Source organism: Carcharodon carcharias, chromosome 4 (assembly GCF_017639515.1).
Source record: "Carcharodon carcharias isolate sCarCar2 chromosome 4, sCarCar2.pri, whole genome shotgun sequence".
Classification (NCBI taxonomy): Eukaryota; Metazoa; Chordata; class Chondrichthyes; order Lamniformes; family Lamnidae; genus Carcharodon; species Carcharodon carcharias.
This window is the reverse complement of record NC_054470.1, coordinates 130637486-130654880: the sequence shown is the minus strand read 5'-3', so window position 1 is coordinate 130654880 and position 17395 is coordinate 130637486. Positions and strand designations below refer to the sequence as shown.

The following is a 17395-nucleotide window of genomic DNA, read 5'->3' as shown; positions in this document are numbered from 1 at the left end:
GATATAGATTGAGTGGGCAAAAATATGGCAGGTAGTGTTAAGTGGGCAAATGTGTAGTTGTTAGCAAGAAGAATAAAAAAGCAGAATATTACTTAAACGGAGAACGACTGCAGAATTCCAAGGTGCAGAGAGATCTAGGTTTTCTAGTGCATGAGTCACGAAAAGTTAGTATGCTGGTACAGCAAGTAATTAAGAAGGCTATTGGATGTTCTCCTTTATTGCAAGAGGAATTGCACACATAAGTAAGGATGTTATGCTTCAGTTATACAGGGCATTGGTGAGACCACATCTCGAATATTGTGTAGTTTTGGTCTCCTTGTTTAAAGAAGGATGTAAATGCATTGGAGGTAAATCAGAGGAGGTTTACTAGATCAGCCATGATCTTATTGAATGGTGGATCCGGCTCTTGAAGCCAAATGGCCTACTCCTTCTATTTCATACGCTAGTATGTAATGATAGAGTAAGGGACCTGCCAGACCATGAAATTAAAGGTTATGATGAATGCAATTCTGCTGCTGATGGTCCACAGTGCCCAATGCTTACATAGTTTTGAGCTACTAGATCAGTTCTGAATCAGTTTCACTTAGCATGCTGATTATGCCGCACAACACAACAGAGTTTCCTCAATGTGAGGACTAGATTTTTTCCCCATAAAGACTATGCAGTGGTCACTCCTGTGAATACTGTCGTGGACAAATACATTTGTGACAGATTAGTGAGCACTAGGTTAAATAGGTCTTTCCCTCTTGTTGGTTCCCTTACCACCTGCTGCAGGGCCGGTTTAACAAATATGACCTTCATGACTTGGCCTGCTTGGTCAATAGTGGTGCCACTGAGCCACCCTTGGTGATGGACATTGAAGTCCTCTGCCCAGAGTGCATTCTGAGTCCTCAGTGTTTCCACCAAGTGGTGTTCACATAGAGAACAATCCTTATTGCAAAAACTCTAAAGAAATTCCTCCTAGCCCCTTTCTTTGCTCTCACCTTCAATTTAGGTAGGCCCCAAATTCAAATACAGTGCTGAGGCAGAAATCTCTGCATCTTTCCAGGGGTAGGTACACAAATATTTGAAGCAGAGAAAGGTACAGAGCTTTGGGAAGTAAATGGAGCCTTGAAATTGGTTTTTGGATTAAGATCATAAGAAATAGCAGCAGGAGTAGACCATTTGGCCCCTCAAGCCTGTACTGCCATTCAACAAGATCATGGCTGATCTGATTGTGACCTTATCTGTGCTTTTCTGCCTGCTCCCCAGATACCTTGGTGATCAAAAAACTGTAACTCAGTGCATTCGATGACCCAGCTTCCACTGGTGTCTGGGGAAAAAAATCCCAAAGTCTAACAAACCTCTGACAGAAGAAATTCCTCCTCATCTCTATCTTAAGGGAGAGACCCCTTATTTTAAAACTCTGTCTCCTAGTTCTAGATTCCTCCACGAGTGGAACATCATCCCATCCATGCTGTCAAGTCCCCTATGTTTCAATAAGATCACCTCTCATGTTTCCAACCTCCAATGTATATAAGCCTAACCTGCTCCACCTTCCCCCATAAAACAACCCCTTCATCCTAGGAATTAGCCAAGTGAATCATCTCTAAACTGCTTCCAATGCAAATATATACATCCTTAAGTAAGGAGACCAAAACTGTGCATACAACTCCAGACGCAGTCTTGCTTAGGCCCGTACAGCTGTAGGGACACTTCACAACTTTTATACTCCATTCCCCTTGCAATAAAGGCCATCATTCCATTTGCCTTCCCAATCACTTGCTGTAACTGCATCCAGGCTTTTTGTGATCCATGTGCTAGGATGCAAAGATCCCCCTGTACCACAGATTTCTTCAGTGCCTCCCCATTTAAATAATACTGTTTTTATATTTTTCATGCCAAAGTGGCCACTGCATAGTCTTTATGGGAAAAAAGTCTAGTCTTCACATTGAGGAAACTTTGTTGTGTTGTGTGGCATAATCAGCATGTTAAGTGAAACTGATTCAGAACTGATCTAGTAGCTCAAAACTAGGTAAGCATTGGGCACTATGGACCATTTTTCCACATTATATTCCATCTGCCAAATGTTTGCTCACTCACTTAACCACCTATATCCCTTTGCAGGCTCTTTGTGCCCTCTTCACAACTTGCTTTCCCACCAATCTTTATCATCTGCAAATTTAGCTACCATATACTTGGTCTCTTTATCCAAGTCATTGATGTGGATTGCAAATAGTTGAGGCTCCCAGCACAGATCCCCATGATATTCCACTAGTTATAGTTTGCCAACCCAAAAACTACCCATTTATCCCTATTCTGACTCTCTGCTTCCATTAGCTAACTAATACTCTACCCAGGGTAATATATCACCCCCAACACCATGAACTCTTACCTTGTACAGTAAGGTGGCACCTTATCAAATGCCTTTCAAAATCCAAATACACCACACCTACTGGTTTCCTATTATCCACCCTACTATTTATTTCCTCCAAGAACTCTAATAAATTAACCAAACACTATTTCCCTTTCACAAAACCATGTTGACTTTGTTTGTGTTATGATTTTCTAAATGTCCTACGATAACAGAGTTGACAGAGGCACGATGGGCCAAATGACATCCTTCTGTCTTGTAAATTTCTATAAGCTGCATGGTTTGGTCCTATTAACTTACTGAGCCACCAAGGGAGCAAATTATTTTTTTAACAATTACTGTACTTGAGGAAGAGGAGCAAGGTACATAAACAGGAAAAGGACAACATTTTTTAAAAAATTGAGGAGGAAAAATCTCTAAAACTAGGGGTCACTGTTTAAAAATAAGGGGCCACTCATTTAAGAAAGATGAGAATTTTTTTCCTCTGAGGGTTGAGTGTCTTTGGAACTCTTCCTCAAAAGACAGTGGAAGCAGAGTCTTTGAATATTATTAAGGCAGAGCTAGATAGATTCTCGATTAACAAGGGGGGATGAGGTTACATTCAGATCAGCCCTGATCCAATTGAATGGCAGAGCAGGCATGAGGGGCCAAGTGGCCTACTCCTAATTCATGTGTTTCCCTCTTTTTGATAGGGGTAATACGCCCTTTACACTCAAGCTAATTATAGTAAATAGTAAATATTTTTAATAGAACATCTTTTGAGCAAATTTTTAATAAGGATATGCTGACTTTTTCAAGCTGAGTTGCTGAAGTCTGGCAAATCTGAAATGAACTCTATAATGTCTTCTATAGATTTATGGAGTCATAGATAAATTTCAAAGGGTCCCTCTGATCCAAGAATCTGAGTTTGACACAGCTAATTATTCAAGAAAAAATACTTGAGTTTGATTCAATGAAAAATTACAAATTGTACCTGAGGCTAGTAAATAGTTTTGTTATGCTGAAAGGATCTTAAAATTGCAGATCATTTAATTGTTTTACAAATTTTAATTGAAGATAGAGCAGTACTTTGCAGTCTAGCATTAAGCAAGAAGATATAGGATGTAAAAGATATGTGATATAGAAGGTCTTCAGATTTTCTCAATGAAGAAGTTTGTGTGCTGTTAATGTCTTTAATCTGGTGAAAAGTTGGGTTCAAAGTTCCTTTACGGAAATTTTTACTGATTGGTTAAAAAGAGGCACAAGTCAGATTTTAACAGGATATTAAAATTTTCATAAAATAGCAAAGGCATCACTAGCTCTAAGTACTGAGATAACTTTTTGTTTTTTAATTACAAGATTAGCTTTGCAATGGAGTTCATGCTAGAGCTTTGTACTCTGGACTTTGAGGATATGTGTGACTCCATTAACTACATATTGTATCTACAGATTATCACTGTCAATATTTTTTGTGCTTAAAAGCCAAATTATCAAAAACATTTTAATTAAGTAATTGAAATAATGAAGCACAGTAAAACTTTGCTAATAATTTTTAATTAATTGGCCATTTGTATTAAATGACTTTGAATTAGCAGGATTAGACTCAAGTTATCCAGTGCAGCTCAGCTGAGAAAACCAGTCCAAATATTCAGCTGTGATATATATGTGATAAATATATAAAAAGCTGAGTAGAAACTTAGCTTTTTCCGCGCGGGGTTGGGGGGGGGATCTTCGCCAGAAGCAATGCATCTGTCTGCAGAAAATGCAGGTAATCTAATTCATTCACATTCTACTGTTGTGTATGTCAGACAAATTATGTAGTTGATAGCTATCCAGTTTATCTTTATGTCCCAGAAGTATTACTATTGTAGAAAACTTTTGTTAAAATTGTGATACAGGCCCCACATTTCCAAGATTTTTACATTAGGAAGTGAATCACAAACCTAAATCACAATTGTATTTTGTTTCTTCAAATATACAGGACTTTTGTCTAGTTGTTGTTGGAACATCTGGAATAGCAGGTTACCAACCTTCTGGTCACATTATGGATGTATACAGTGTTTTTCTTTTAAAATGTGCAGAATAATCATTGAAAGAGTTAAACTTGCACATTGTGTCTAGAGCACAGAAACATGAAATTCATCCCAGCTGGTCTATACCCATGTTTATACCCTTTTGATGCATCAGCATATCCTTCTGTTCCTTGCTCTCTAAGGTGCTTATCTATATTCCCCTTAAATGGATTAATCCCTTTTGCCTCAATTACTCCTTGTGATTGTGTGTTCCATATTTACCACTCTGGATAACGATGTCTTTCCTGAATGTTTTATCAAATTTATTCGTGATTTTCTTAGACATATGACCTCTCGTTTGGAATCCCCACAAGTGGAAACATTCTAGCTCACTGGAAGACAAACTATCATGTGCTATTGGGCTATAATTAGGTAGTCTCAAAGGTGAGCAAATAATGCAATGCTGATTTATTTGATTCCACCCCCTCCCATATAACTGAGTCTTAACATATCTACTTCTGTATTCACACTCAAGTATTTTAATTCATATTTTTATTTCCTTTTAATGACTTTATTTTGCAGGAATTAGGATTGTGGAAAACTGCTCCAAGTCCTATGATATACATGACTGTCCAAGTCCTATGATATACATGACTGTCCAAGTCCTATGATATACATGACTGTCCAAGTCCTATGATATACATGACTGTCCAAGTCCTATGATATACATGACTGTCCAGGTAATTAATCACAGAGCAGTTGATGAGTTCAGTAGGATGTTGAGGTTAGCTGAAATGCTGGCTTTTTGATTGATAATCATCAAGAATTACACATTGTAGCAAAGATCAGTTAATTACAACTGGAAAATGACAAAACGGCAGAACATTTTAAAAGGTTGCTAGTTTACTTGCTTGTGTGTAGCTGCATCCTGCAATTTCAGTTGGTAGAATAAGTGCTTTTTCAAAAATAATCCGCCGCTTGGGGAACCATACCTCATGCCACTCCCTTCGCACCATCCCCTCCCCCCAATGCTGTTTTACCCCTTCCATTCCGCCTCTTGAGTGCTTTATGTTTGATGAGGTTGTTCTGCAGAACTCTGTTGTTCCACATCTGTGTGGTCAATTAGATTTTTAATAAATGTTGGTAACATTCGGGTACTGAGTTTACCGAGGCACACTGACCTATGACCTCTGGAATGTGCATTTGAGCCAGGACAGGCTGGCAGGATGAGCCTTAAGTTTTCAGGCTGTATTAGCCTATTGTAAATAGATTTTGGTCAGTCTCAATCCAATGATTGGTTTCGTGGGCCCAAAGCATGCAACTGCTCATAACATGCTTTCTCTGAGGAGCCATGTCGATTGAGGTACAGGCAAAAGAAATGTCACATTGGTACAATAAGGAGATCTGACAATGCACATCTCAATTGGAAAGATGTGCCAGCATTAGCATTCTTTAGCTTGCTGAAGATTAATAAAAATATGTTAATATAAGTTATTTCCAGCTTTTATTGGGAAAGAAACAAGTTGAATGTTCAAAGCAGACAGTGATGAGCATCCCCCTTGTACAATTGTACAAATGCATAAAGTGCACAATTAAAATTTTAAGCAGGTTCAAATTGAGCTGAATTTAACAATTTTTAAATGAATATCTCATCAATGTTGTGATGTGTTTATTTTATTTTGCGAAATGTATTATGTTGTATAGCAACAAGGTGAGCTAGCCACAAATTTAATGAAGACTGATGATTCATGGTTGTGATTGGGAATGCAAAGACTTCAGGAAATTAAGTTATAAACAGACAAGTGACAGATGTCCCATAAGTTATTACCTCTGCCAAGCAGCCTGAAATATACTTTTGATTCAGCATATCAGTTCATCAGCATTTGAATTTCTCTACACAAGGAACCCTTTACATGCTGTTTGGACATAATTCCAAACAGGAGGGGCAGCGTACGAAGATTTGCGGCATCCATTTTTGTCTACACTTCAGATGTTTTTCCCCTATTTAAAGTTGCTATGTAAATGAACATTGTGTAGTTTGTATTCTGTCAAAAATCGGGCTTCAGGGAATCAATTAACCCTTTTTCCCAAACTCTGAAATGATATAAGGTGATAACCTTTATTAGTGACGTTGGTTATGTTTTATTCAGTGTAAATAAGATCTTTCACATGCTAATGTCTGAGCAGTAGTGTCAAAGCGCAACAGCCGTTCCACACTGGGTAGAAGCACAGTCTCCACATAAATGTTGCATGATCTGCCTCCGATGCTGTGGCACCAGTCAATGTAATATGTAAACCTCTGCAAATCTCCGATCTTATGTCTTTTTTACACATCAAAATCTGTGGATACTGATTTAACCCAGTCATTGCCTACCTAGCTACCATTTGAATGAGCCAATTACAAAAGACAATTGAACCATCTGTGCCCGCCCAAGCCATGTCAAACACTCAAAACAATTGGCTTCCCCAGCATTCCCATGCCAAGCAGTGAAAACATGATAGCCTTGGAACCCAGTTGTCTTATCTAGGATTCAAAGCATTGTTGTTCCTCTCTTATTGCTGGGAGCTGTTTATCTCCCTGTTTACACAAAGCAAGTCTGCTCTCAGCTGTGCAAGATTTCTGCTGAAGTCTGCCTTTTGACCATTTCCCAAAAAGTCACCTCTCAACTGTTTTAATCTAGGGTGTATTACGCAACTTTTTTAGGTGTGTTAAGAGGCTGAGAGAAATAAAAGGTTGCATAGGCCTGTTAAAGGATTCCTTAGGAAAAATTCAGATCGACTTCCAGGTCATGGCCTATACTTTAAATCTTCAATCCTGTACACTGTGTTCAGTTGCTGTTATTGTGTAGTTAACAGTATCCTATATATTCAGAGATAAGTTCTGTCGAAGGGTCATGAGGACTCGAAACGTCAACTCTTTTCTTCTCCGCCAATGCTGCCAGACCTGCTGAGTTTTTCCAGGTAACTCTGTTTTTGTTTTAGATAGGGAGAAACTGTTCCTGCTTGTAAATGGATCTAGAATCAGAGGGCACAGTTTTAAAGTGTTTTGCAAAAGAAGCAAATGTGAGGCGAGAAAAAACTTTTTCACACAGCATGTAGTAGGGTTTGGAATGCACTGCCTGGAAATGTGGTGGAGGCAGGTTTGATTGAGGCATTCAAGAAAGCATTGGATGATTGTTTCTATTTAAATTATGTGCAGGGTTACGGGGGAAAAGATTGACACTATTAAAATGCTCAGAGACCTGGTGCAGGCACGATGGGCCAAATGGCCTCCTGCATTGTAACAATTCTGTGAAGCTAGGAACCCTGTTACTGGTATGAATGGTACCTAACAAATAAATTAACATATACAGTAATACCAATATGAAAAATTTTGTTCAGTTAATACAGTAATAATACATTAGATGTTGCTACAAAGATAACTTAAGTTCTACAAAATAAAAGCTTGCAAATTGAGTGCAAATGCACCATGATGGTGATAATACACTTACCACAACATTAATTAGCATATAGATTTGTGGTTTGCATTTTCCTCAACCTCTTACAAAAGAATGTAAAAAGCTCACTGCTGCTGCTGGGAGCAATCAATGCTGAGGTGCATGATAAGACTTAATAGCCTTCACATTTATTAGATTAATTGGAATTTCCCTGGTCAGTGGAAGTACCAAATTGCAAATTTAATGATTTTTAAAACTGCGCCCCCCCCCACCCCTTCCAAAGTGGAAACATTGTCTCTACGTATACCCTTTCAAACCCCATAATAATTTTAAAGGCCTCTTTCAAATCACCACTTGGTTCTCTCTTTTCAAGGAAAAAAAGAACCCTAGCCTTTCAGTAGTTCCTGACAGTTGTATCTTCTTGGTTGTGGGATCATTCTTATAAATCTCTTTTGCACTTTCTCCAGTGCTTCTTTATCCTTTTTTGTAATATGGGAACCAGAACTGTGAACAGTATTCTGTCTACTCTAATGATGATTCCATATCAGTTAATGTAACGTTGAGGTCCTTTCCTCTACAAGTGAAGGCTAGTGTTTTGTATATACTATTCATAGCTCTGTTAGCCTGTGGTGAATCTGTGCCTCTAGCTCATTGTAAAATGTTTACATCTATGTGAAATTGGGTCTTTACTCAGAATTTTAACATCCTCAGCAAATTAAAATGAGTATCTTTTGAAAAAAATTAGTTGTTTCATAAAACCATGGAAGATGCCATGCAACCCTAACACTGTAAAGATAACCTCTGGCTTCTTTTTCCTACTGTAAACCATTTTCTGAAACCCCTCTCCCTGTCTCCTTCGCTCTCACCTCCAACAATAAACATGAGGAGCTCATGCACCACTTCTTCATTATTGAGACCATCTGATCAACTGCTTTTCCCTTCCCCTAGCTCATTTGGCCGAAGTTCCACTCTGCCCTAACCCGGAAATCATATAGCTCTCTAGTTCCTCTCCTATTTCTCCTTGTGCCCTCAGAATTCATCTTGTTCATGAGACTTCCCTTGTCCTGTTCCTACCAAATTGCTGACCACACAGCGTCCCTCCCTAGTCCCCATATTAGCTGTTATAGTTTAACAGTCCTCTCTCTTCAGGTACTATCCCTTTCTCCTTCAAAATGGCAGTCATCACTTCTCTGCTCAAAGAAACCAACCCTTGACCCCACCGCCCTTGCAAACTACCTCATCTCCAACCTCCTTTTCCTTTCCAAAGTCCTTGACAGTATTGTCACCTCCCAGACCTATCGTTCCTGGAAGTCCATGTTGAATTCCTCTAATCGGGTCTTTGCTCATCATAGTACAGAAATTGCAATTATCAAATTCACAAATGTGATTGTGTCAAAGGCAGTCGATTCCCCCTTGTCCTTTTCAATCTGTCTGCAGCAAACATGGGTGAACATACAATCCTACTGCAACATCACTCAGCTGCATAAAGGGGAGAGGTTCTGCACTGGCCTGATTCCATTCGTATCTATCTAACCGGAGTCAGTGTCACCTGCAGTGGATTCACTTCCTGCTCCTGTACCATTATTGCAGTATCCCCCAAGGATCTACGCTTATCCACCCCACCCGTTTATTTTGCATATACCTTAAGTCCTTCTCGAGCATTAGTTTTCACTGTAGGTTGACGATATCCAGATCTGCCTCCTTACCACTACTGTTGCTGCTTGTCCGATATTCAGTAGTCGCTGAGCAGAAAGTTCTATCAGTTAAAAATTGGGAAGACCGAAACCATTGCCTTCATTCAGTGCTACAAACTCCATTCCCTGGCAACTACTTCCATCCCCCTCTCCCTGGCAACTGTCTCGAGGCTGAACCAGAATAAAACAATCTTGGTTTCAAATTTGTACCCAAAGTGAGCTTCCAACCACATATCCACACCATCACTAAGACAATCCATTTCCACATTATAACATCACCTGACTCTGCCCCTGCCTCAACTACTCTGCTAAAACCTTTGCCCATGCCTTTTGTTGCCTCTAGATCTGACTATCCCAATGCCTTCCACATTCTATCCATCATAAACTTCAGATCATCCAAGATCATGTTGCCAGTGTGCCTACTTGCACCATTCCCCAGTCACCTAATACCCCAATGCTTGATGACCAGCACGAGCTCTCACTTAAGCAGTGGTTTGATTTTAAAATTCTCACCCTTATTTTTAAATCCATCCATGGCTTCGCCCCTCCCTATCTCTGCAATCTACAGCCCCTCAACTCTCTGAGATAACTGAGTTTATATAATTCCAGCCTCTCGAGCATCCACCTCACTACCTCTTTTCTCCTTCAGGATGCTCCTTAAAACCTATCTCTTTGGTCAAGCTTTTGACCATCTGTCAGAATTTGCTTTATAATACATTTTAGGTTGTTTAATTTAATTCAAGGAACTATATAAGTTGTTGATCTATTATGTGTGCCCTACCATTTTGGATTAGCACTTTGACCTGAGTGAAGTCGAGAGCCAGCTGGCCACAGTTTTCTGTGATGATGCTCCAAATGTCACTGAATAATCTAGCAAGGGGTGGAGTCCCAAAATCATGTGCCTCAGCTGCTTAAAAAAAAATTTTTTTTTTTTTCTAAAGATATATTTTTTTAAATATAAAAGGGAAGAGTACTCCCTGAGGAAAAGTATTGTCTTAAGAATTACTTTCCTTCAACTGTGCTACATATTGAGCAACTTCAGCTATGAAGAAGAAAATACAAGCACAGATTACTTTATGGAGCTTGTCACCCAGACAAAACTTATGCAGCCACTTTTCTAAATGTGGAAATTAAAATAAATATGCTATAAAATATTTAAATTATGTAGTTGTAATAAATATCCATTACATGTCAGTAATAGAAAATGTTTATTTTGGTTTCAAATCGATATTTTCAAGTCACTCGGATTGTAGTAAGTAAGACGCATTTAATGGGGATAAATTCATCTACCTTGATTGAAAAGACACTCTTCAATTTTATCATTATGACTTACAGAAGCTATTGATCAATTCATAAAACTTGTCATTTGTAAGTGCATCTTATTAAATCAAATAAGTTTTCAAATAAAATTAAGATAACTGAACCAGAACCATATGTTCTGGAGGATTTAAGGATAAATATCACTGTTTCCAGTAATTATAATAGTGAAGAGGATGTAGCATCCTACTATATGTGATAAATAGTGTGGGGACTATGATAGACAGAGCTAAGCAATCCCAAAACTAAGGAATCAGATCTAAGCTCTGCTGTCCTGCCACATCCAGTCGTGAATGGTGGTGAACAGTTAAACAACTCACTGGAAGCAGAGGGTCCGCAAATTTCCCCATCCTCAATGATGGGGAGCCCAGTACATCAGTGCAAAAATAAGGCTGAAGCATTTGCTAAAATCTTCAGCCAGACGTGCTGAGCGGTTGATCCATCTCGGCCTACACTGGAGGTCCCCAGCATCCCTGATGTGATATCACGAAATGCCTGAAGGCACTGGATAGTGCATAGTCTATGGGGCCTGACAATATTCTGGCAGTAACACTGAAGACGTGCTCCAGAACTTGCTGCGCCGCTAGCCAAGCTCTTCCAGTACAGCTAAAACACTGGCATCTACCTGGCTTTGTGATAAATTGCCCAGGTATGTCCTGTACACAAAAAGCAGGACAAATCCAACCCGGTCAATTATAACCCCATCAGTCTACTCTTGATCATCAGTAAAATAATGGAAGGGGTCATCAACAGTGCTATCAAGCGGCACTTGCTTAGCAATAACCTGCTCACTGATGCCCAGTTTGGGTTCCACCAGGGCCACTCAGCTCCTGACCTCATTACAGCCTTGGTTCAAATATGGACAAAAGAACTGAACTCCCAAGGTGAGGTGAGAGTGATTGCTCTTGACATCAAGGCCATATTTGACTGAGTGTGGTATCAAGGAGCCACAGCAAAACTGGAATCGACAGGAATTGGGGGTGAAAACTCTCCACTGGTTAGAGTCATTCCTAGGACAAAGGAAGGTGGTTGTGGTTGTTGGAGGTCATTCATCTCAGCTGCAGGAGATCACTGCAGGAGTTCCTCAGGGTAGTATCCTCATCTTCAGCTGCTTCATCAATGACTTTCCTTCCATCATAAGGTCAGAAGTGGGGATGTTCGCTGATGATTGCGCAATGTTCAGCACCATTTACGATTCTTCAGATACTGAAGCAGTCCATGTCCAAATGCAGCAAGACCTGGACAATATCCAGACTTGGGCTGACAAGTGGCAAGTAACATCCGTGCCATACAAGTGTCAGGCAATGACCATTTCCAAAAAGAGAACCCAACCAATGCCCTTTGATGTTCAATGGCGTTACCATCACTGAATCCCACACTATCAATATCCTTGGGGTTATTATTGACCAGAAACTGAACTGGACTAGCCATTTAAATATTGTGGCTACAAGAGCAGGTCAGAGACTAGGAATCATGTGACAAGTAACTCACCTCCTGATTCCCCAAAGCCTGTCCACCAAGTACAAGGCACAAGTCAGGAGTGTGATGGAATACTCCCCACTTGCCTGGATAAGTGCAGCTCTCACAACACTCAGAAGCTTGACACCATCCAGGACAAAGCAACCTGCTTGATTGGTTTCACATCCACAAACATTCACTCCCTCCACCTCAGATGTACAGTAGCAGCAGTATGTACCATCTACAAGATGCACTGCAGGAATTCACCAAGGTTCCTTAGACCTTCCAAACCCTCAGCCACTACCATCTAGAAGGACAAGGGCGGCAGATGGGAACACCACCACCTGGAAGTTCCCCTCCAAGTCACTCACCATCCTGACTTGGAATATACTGCCATTCCTTCACTGTCGCTGGGTCAAAATTCTGGAATCCCCTTCCTGCACCACATGAACTGCAGCAGTTCAAGAAGGCAGTTCACCACCAAGTTCTCAAGGGCAGCTAGGGATGGGCAATCAAAGCCCACATCCAGTGATTTTTTTTTAAAACTTGCATGTAATAAATTTCAGGAAATACTCTTTTATGCACTATTATTGGGTTTATTGGCATATTTTGTTAAATATCACTCTAACATTCTGAAAATAATTTAGTACATTTATCAGTTTAACAATCAAACTGAAAGGCTTGTGTGAAAGTCGATCTTTGTGTTTTGATTAGAAATTGATTTGATGAGTGTTTCTCATGTCACTAGACCAGGACCAGAGATGTGTAATTCTGTATAAGTGATGATGATTTGACTAATACAATCATTTTTTCCTGTAGTCGTCATAAATGTGACAGCAAGAAAGCAAGATCCTAACATTTGGCATTTCTGAATAGCATATAATGTTGTTGCATGTCAGAGTTATCTTTTTTCTCCACTCCTTTTTGTACATTGTTTCTATCTCAAAGAATGATCTATGTAGAAAGTATTGGGTTCCTGTAGTTATCACAACTGAGAATGTTGAGTGAGATGTCCTTGTGACAACTAACTTTGTCAAAGGTGGAAAAGATTGATGAGGAGCTGGGAGCTTTGCTACTGGCACTTGCATTTGTGCTTCAACTATTTTGTGTAAATTCCTAACCCGTGTACTGCCTCTTAAAAGTAGAGAAATTTATTGATTTCAAAATGTGAATATGATGACTTTAGAAGGTTGTTAGATGTTGAAATTATTAGTCTATAAAATGGTAATCTCAAAATTTGAAAATATGAAATAACTTTTTTTAACATGTGTGCTCCTTTTTTAAAGTCGAACAGGGACAAAGTAAATTGTAGGCCCAAATGCTGAGTGCCCTTGTTAAAACACTGATGGCTAGCATCTCTGCCCTTGTGGAACTGTACCTCAACTTAATTTATTGACTTTCTTTACACTTTAGGATACAAAATATGTTTTAAAAATTGATACAAATATAATAAAAAATGCCGCAAATGTAATTTCATGTTTTTAAAATTTGTGTGGTTGCCATTTTATAGACCAATGATTGCTACACCTAATAACTTTCTGAACTCATCATATTAATTGGCCACTTGAGGGTCTCAACCCACCGCCATCAGTATTTTACTTGTGATGGGCTGGGGGGCCCATGCCATATGGGAAGCCCAGCAATTTTAGTTGTGCTAGCTGGTGTCAGGGAAGAGGGGGGTATCACCTTTGCCGGAACAGGCCTCGGTGAGAACCCCACCTCCCACACCCCCAAAAAATCCCGGGTTTATCTGGCTCTGTGGCTGTAGTCCCAGCAGTGGCCCACCATTCCCAGTGGTACTACTGGAACTACAGAGCTTCCAGAAATCCAATTAGCCAACAGTGCTCTAAGGCGGGACTGGCTACCAAGCTCAGAACTGAAGTCTCTTCCTAAAGCAATTAAAACTGCTCCCAGCGTCAAATTGTTCCGGGACAGCTGTTGGGATCGCGGGCGGACTTCCCCTGACATTTTAGCTGTGGAGGCCAGAACCATGGCACACTGTAAAATCCAGCCCATGGTTTCTATATTCAACAGTCTCAAAGAATGTTAAAACAGAGAAACAGACTATTTAACCCATCTCATCTACATTGGTTTTCACCATGAACTTGCTGGCCTTATATTACTCCATGTGTACTCCTTATACCCTTAAAGCTGATCTGTTTTATGTAATTGACAATTAATGTTTTATGTAATTAAAGATCAGTTACTACTGCATTTAAGGGAGATGGTGGTGTAGCAGTAAATTTTTAAAAAAATCATTCATGGAATGTGGGCGTCACTGGCTGGGCCCATCCCTATTTACCCTTGAGAAGGAGGTGGTGAGCTGCCTTCTTGAAACACTGCAGTCCATGTGGTGTAGGTACACCCACAGTGTTGTTAAGTAGAGTTTTCCAGGACTTTGACCCAGCGACAGTGAAGGAAGGGTGATATATTTCCAAGGCAGGATGGTGAGTGACTTGGAGGGGAACTTCCAGGTGGTGATGTTCCCATGTGTCTGTTGCCCTTGTCCTTCCATTTGGTAGAGGTCGTGGGTTTGGAAGGTGCTGTCTAAGGACCTTGGTGAATTCCTGCAGTGCATCTTGTAGATGGTACGTGCTGCTAGTATTGTGCATTGGTGGTGGAGGGAGTGAATGTTTGTGGATGTGGTGCCAATCAAGCAGGTTGCTTTGTCCTGTATGGTGTCAAGCTTCTTGACTGCAGCTTCAACAACACTCCAGGCAAGTGGAGAGTATTCCTTCGCACCCCTGACTTGAGCCTTGTAGATGGCGGACAGGCTTTGGGGAGTTAGGAGGTGAGTTACCCGTCATAGAATTCCTAGCCTCTGACCTACTATTGTGGCCACACTATTTATATGGCTAGTCCAGTTCAGTTTCTGGTCAATGGTAACCCCCAGAATGTTGATAGTGGGGAATTCAGTGGTAATGCCATTGAATGTCAAGAGGTAATGGTTAAATTCTCTCTTATTGGAGTTGGCCATTGCCTGGCACTTGTATGGTGCAAATGTTACTTGTCACATGTCAACCCAAGCCTGGATGTTGTCCAGGTCTTGCTGCATTTGGATGTGGACTGCTTCAGTATCTGAGGAGTCACAAATGGTGCTGAACATTGTGCAATCATCCGCTAATGTCCCCACTTCTGATCTTATGATGGAAGAAAGGTCATTAATGAAGCAGCTAAAGATGGTTGTGTCCAAGACGCTACCCTAAGGAACTCCTACAGTGATGTCCTGAAGCTGAAATGACTGACCTCCAACAACCACAGCTATCTTCCCTTATGCTAGGTATGACTCCAACCAGTGGAGAGTTTTCCCCCTGATTATCATTGACTCCAGTTTTGCTGGGACTCCCTGATGCCACACTTGGTCAAATGCAGCCTTGATGTCAAGGGCAGCCACACTCACCTCACCTCTGGAGTTCAGCTCTTTTGTCCATATTTGAACCAAAGCTGTAATGAGGTCAGAAGCTGAGTGACCCTGGTGGAAACTGAACTGGGCTTCAGTGAGTAGGTTGTTACTGAGCAAGTGCTGCTTGATAGCACTGTTGATGACACCTTCCATCATTTTGATGGATAGTAGACTGATGTGGTGGTAATTGGCCGGGTTGGATTTGCCCTACTTTTGTGTACAGGACATACCTGGGCAATTTTCCACATTGTCAGATACATGCTAGTGTTGTTGCTGTACTAGAACAGCTTGGCTAGCGGCATGGCAAGTTCTGGAGCACAAACCTTCAGACAATGGCAGCGGGACTAGTAATCCAAAGGCCTAGACTAATGCTTTGAGAACCTGGGTTCAAATCTCATCATGGCAACTGGTGGAAATTGAATTCAGTTAATAAATCTGGAATATACAGCTAATATCAGTAATGATGATCATGAAACTGTTATCGATTGTTGTAAAAATCCATCTGGTTCACTGTCTTTTTAGAGAAGGAAATCTGCCATCCTTACCTTGTCTGGCCCACGTGTCTCCAGACCCCACAGCAATGTAGTTGACTCCTAACTGCCCTCTGAAATGGCCTAGCAAGCCACTCAGTTCAAGGACAATTAGGGATGGGCAACAAATGCTGGCCTTGCCAGTGACCCCCTAATCTCTTGAAAGAATATTAAAAATTTGAATTTCACGGAAGTCCTTTCAAAGGCTTCAGCCAGTTTGTCACAATTTCCTTTTTAGCTTTCCCTTTAATTAATTTGCACCCTATTAATATCTTGCCTACAAATTTAAGTAGTCTATCAACTTCTTAAAACCTTTCATAATCTTATCCTCTTTCAAATTACCCTTCAACTCTAATGAAGAGAAATCCTAATTTAGGTATCACATCATTACCGTAACCCCTCATCCCTGGTATAAGTAAGAGTGAATCTGCATTGCCTGTAGGAGGTGGTGGTGTATTGGTATTATCACTGGACTAGCATTTCAAAGACCCAGGGTAATGCTGTGGGGACCTGGGTTCATCATGGCAGATGGTGAAACTTGAATTCAATAAAAGTATGATATTAAAAGTCTGATGATGACCATGAAACCATTGCCTATTGTTGTAAAAGCCCATCTGGTTCGCTAATGTCCTTTAGGGAAGGAGATCTGTCGTCCTTACCTGGTGTGGCCCATATGTGACTCCAGACCCACAGCAATGTGGTTGACTCTTTAAAATGCCCTTCAAACAAGGGATTAGGGTTGGACACACATGCTGGCCTAGCCAGTGATGCCAACATCTTTGATGTTGAACGATTTTAAAAACTCCTTCCTAAAGCAGGATACCCAAACTTGCAGAGTTTTCCGGTTATGGCCTAAGCAATATGTTTTGTATTCTTTGGTTCTAGATGTAACACAAAGATTCATTTTCCTACTTGGTGGCTTTATTTACTTTGATTTAATACCTTTTTAATGATCCATGTATCTGTGGCACCAATACCCCTTTGTATGTCTACCCTTAAGTTGTATGTTTCTTTTTCCTATTTTTAAAATGTGTTCGTTCATATTTTACTAAGCATCTGTTGCCTGCCTATGCCCGTGTTGGGAAATAGAAATGTTTGCTGATAATCTATTATTCCCTAACACATATTTGGGTTCAAAGTCATTTATTGACTTCCGTAGGAAATATGTGTACCCCGATGACAAATATTACCAACTACACATACAATAATAAC

General features: G+C 40.3%; 1 protein-coding gene across 5 annotated transcripts in view; it reads left to right on the top strand.

Annotated features, from left to right (window-relative positions):
• Window positions 1-17395, top strand: part of LOC121277345 (membrane protein FAM174A-like) — a 55570-nt gene that overhangs the window by 28410 nt on the left and 9765 nt on the right. For 2 of the 5 annotated variants that reach the window (XR_005942860.1, XR_005942859.1), the window contains exon 3: window positions 4687-4788. The exons of 2 other annotated variants lie outside the window; for them this stretch is intronic. Coding sequence is in view for 1 of the 3 variants with exons in the window: in XM_041186705.1 (XP_041042639.1) it covers window positions 4927-4933 (7 nt within the window). In the remaining 2 variants the exon portion in view is untranslated. Of the gene's footprint in view, window positions 1-4686; window positions 4789-4926; window positions 4949-17395 lie in introns of those variants that run through there. One more of the 5 variants, XM_041186705.1, reaches the window with a different exon arrangement.